Below are 3,237 nucleotides of genomic sequence, written 5' to 3' on the forward strand. Positions count from 1 at the left end.
GACTGACACTGACTGATCTCTGGATCATCGCAATCGTTTATATACAATGAAATTTATGTCATTCGCGGTATCCTCGCGAAGCTTTGTCACGATTGTCATTACAGCGAGAGACAAGTAGTCATCTAATAATATGATTGAAGAGACGAATCAAGAAAGAATCAAAATCATTCATCGGGTTTTAGCCACAATTAGATGGTACACGCAATAGTTAAAACAAACGTTTCCGGATACAGCATTACGAGCTATATTACGTTGACACGCTTATAAGAACATCTCAAAGATGAGACAGTTTGTGCCACTTACAAATTAATTACAGATTTAAAACTTATAATTTAAACTTATAATTTAAAAGATTTTCAATATCGAAATAAAAACAAGAATGACAACCAATAATTGATATACGTTTAATAATTGTCTGTTGACATATATCACTTAAGGGTGTTTGATTATCTTTTTTTTTTTATAATATATCAATACTTGGTATTTTCTTGTGTGAGATGTAATATTAAATTATTATTTGTTATCATGTTTAGAAAAATATTCCGTTTATTATTTGTCATATTCTATTAATGAATTAAAATTAACTCGTTGCTCTCTATGATTATATATACGATTATGATAATAATTATATTTTATTTCAGATACTTGGAGCACATCATGTATATGTGTATATGTGTATATATATGTGGATGTGTTATGTATGTATGTAATAATATATGTGATTATGCGCGCTTTGAGACTCGCAATACTTTATGATCTGGTGCAGGATTGTTAGCCTGATAGTTGTCTATGGTGAAGGTGCTGGCCTTATTACTTCTTAATTGGTCCGTACATTCACCTTCAGAGATATCTACGTTTAACCGTAGCAATTAAATTACTATAACAGTAAACATGTGCACTTTTCAGCGCGTGATGCGGTTATACGTTACGTTTACGCTGGCTAGTTAGAAAAGTTCAACGTAATTTTCTCATTTAAATTAACAAATTCCTGATGACTATCGCTAATCACTACGACAGGCACTCTTATTGCAGCGTATGTATTCCGCGATTCTTGATGATTGCTGCAATTAGTAACAATGACAACGCATTACATATGTGTCTTTACAAATGTTCTTTATTATTACAACTTTAACAGTAACAAAATAAATATTCAAAAATCATGTACATGATCTTGGGTAATCTGCGTGCACGACGCTTCCCCAATAGAAAATGCAACGGCGGCCGCAATAAATATACGTAGGTAACTATAAATAATAATAAGAATATGATAATTCATGAAGCGACAAATGAAGCCAGATGAGATCTTAGAGAGGCGGATAAGAAATGATAATGATGGCGAGACAGAGAAGAGAGAAGAGAGACGAAACGAGATAAGAAGACATAGAAGGATAGACATGAGGAGGAGACGCGATTGTGCGTTAGATGGTAAAAAGAAACAGCAAGGAAAAAAAGAAACTCAGTGAGGTAGAGATGTGCTAAAGATGGTTCTGTCGTGTACCGGCGAGTGCGGACGCTACTCGTCGGATTCATAGATCATTGAGTTGAGATTAATTCGGCAAGATTGATCTGCGATCGCGCGCGTTGCCGTATTTCAGCACGGCCTGTTGAACCGTATCGTGAACGGAATCGAGGGATCTTCCATATCCGGAATGTCCGAATCCTCCATGTCCTCCGTGATGCTCCTCCGTGCTATGCGTATGCGAGGTGCTGTACACCGGTTTGCTAACGATTTCGTACGTCGTCTTCTTGTCGCCGCCGCTAGACAAAGACTTGAGCCCGATGATGGCTGATAACATTAGCGCCATCAAACCGGTCATCAGGGCTTTTCCGGCGAGGAGCGCCAGCGCGCCGAATCCCATCGCGCCGAGAGTTCCCTTCATCATCATCAGACCGGCCATCAGACCGCCGTAATTTTTGTCCTTTTTACGTCCTGTGATAAAAATATAAAATAATAATTAATAATTAATCTTGAAACGTAAATAATCGAAATATAAAACACACTGATTCGAGCACATATTTTAATAAAATAAATTACCCGAGCTTAAACTGTTCGATTATCTAATAATTCTTATTTACTATTTTCTTGATAAATAATAAAAACTTAGATAAATAATAAAATTATAAAAAATTCTAACCTGTTTCAATATTTTCTTTGCCACCAAAGCCAAGTTGCGCGAGTGCATCTTCGTTAAAGCTCCTGGTAGCTTCAAAGGTTTTTGGATCGAAAAGCTTGATGGAGATTGAGTGGCTGTTAAGATAACTGCCGACCTTGTGAACCAAATAAGCATCCAGCCTCTTCTCAACGTCGTTCGGGAAGTCCCTCGCCAAATTGGCGACTACTTCCGATGCCGGAACATCGGTGGAACTGTTCTCCTTGATCACAGATACACCCGGCAAGATACCGATGTTCTCTTGCTCCGACAATTTATCCAGGAAAGACACCACGTCCAGCTTGAGGCATGTGGCACTGTATGACTTTCCGCAATCTTTGTTTAAATTAGACGCCAGATTTTCCGGCGCTTCTTCTATCATTTGCCTCGAGGTGCGTCTCTCGATCTCTGCGCTGACGCATCCCGAAAGACAAAGTACCAGAAGAAGGAGATGACAACGTGAAAATTCCTGCGTAATTCCTTTCATCGCGAATTTTTGGATGTTCCTTGAAGTTTGATTGGAGTAAGAAGAATTTGTGCAGAATTTTTTTTCCGCCCTAGGTCTACGGATCGCCAGCAGCGCGACGATATCCTTGAAGACGAAGGACCTTGAAGCTGACGGATGAAACGCGTTTCGTGCACTGGACATACCCTCGGATACTTGCAGTATATATAGAGCGAGTCAACAGGTAGTCCTTTTTCCTTTTTGCCTTTCGGTCGTTTCATACATTCTCCGTAGTTGAGAGTACGGCGACGGAACTCTCTTCTTTGTGGATGTTGAAGAGGAGGGCTTCTCGCAGCCGCCCAGCTACGGCGAGAGGGAGCGTCAAATAGAGCGGAGAATTCGAATCTGAGTCAAATTTACGTAAGAAAAAAACATTACCAATAAATGAGTACGATAAATGATGAATGAGAGCGAATGCTCATTTCCTCGATTCATTTATTTAATTGTATTATTGACAATATATTGATATGTATGTGCGATTAATTTTTTTTTAAATCATTTCTTATTATCTATTGATTAATGCTATAATCCGAGAATTTTTCTATATCTTTTTCATTTATAAATTTATAATTACTATATATA

At 38.1% G+C, this 3,237-nt stretch overlaps 1 protein-coding gene across 1 annotated transcript; it reads right to left on the reverse strand.

The window, feature by feature from the left end:
* Nucleotides 1-1,404: 1,404 nt before the first annotated feature.
* Nucleotides 1,405-2,880, reverse strand: Osi16 (DUF1676 domain-containing protein Osi16). Its single transcript, XM_083043715.1, is given in 4 exon segments — nucleotides 1,405-1,930; nucleotides 2,136-2,649; nucleotides 2,652-2,837; nucleotides 2,839-2,880. Coding segments are annotated over 4 exon segments (1,125 nt in total). The 3' UTR covers nucleotides 1,405-1,547.
* Between the last annotated feature and the right edge of the window lie 357 nt (nucleotides 2,881-3,237).

Source organism: Prenolepis imparis, unplaced genomic scaffold, assembly GCF_030444845.1.
Source record: "Prenolepis imparis isolate NDT839.2.m4 unplaced genomic scaffold, iyPreImpa1.0 SCAF_8, whole genome shotgun sequence".
In the NCBI taxonomy this organism is placed as follows: domain Eukaryota; kingdom Metazoa; phylum Arthropoda; class Insecta; order Hymenoptera; family Formicidae; genus Prenolepis; species Prenolepis imparis.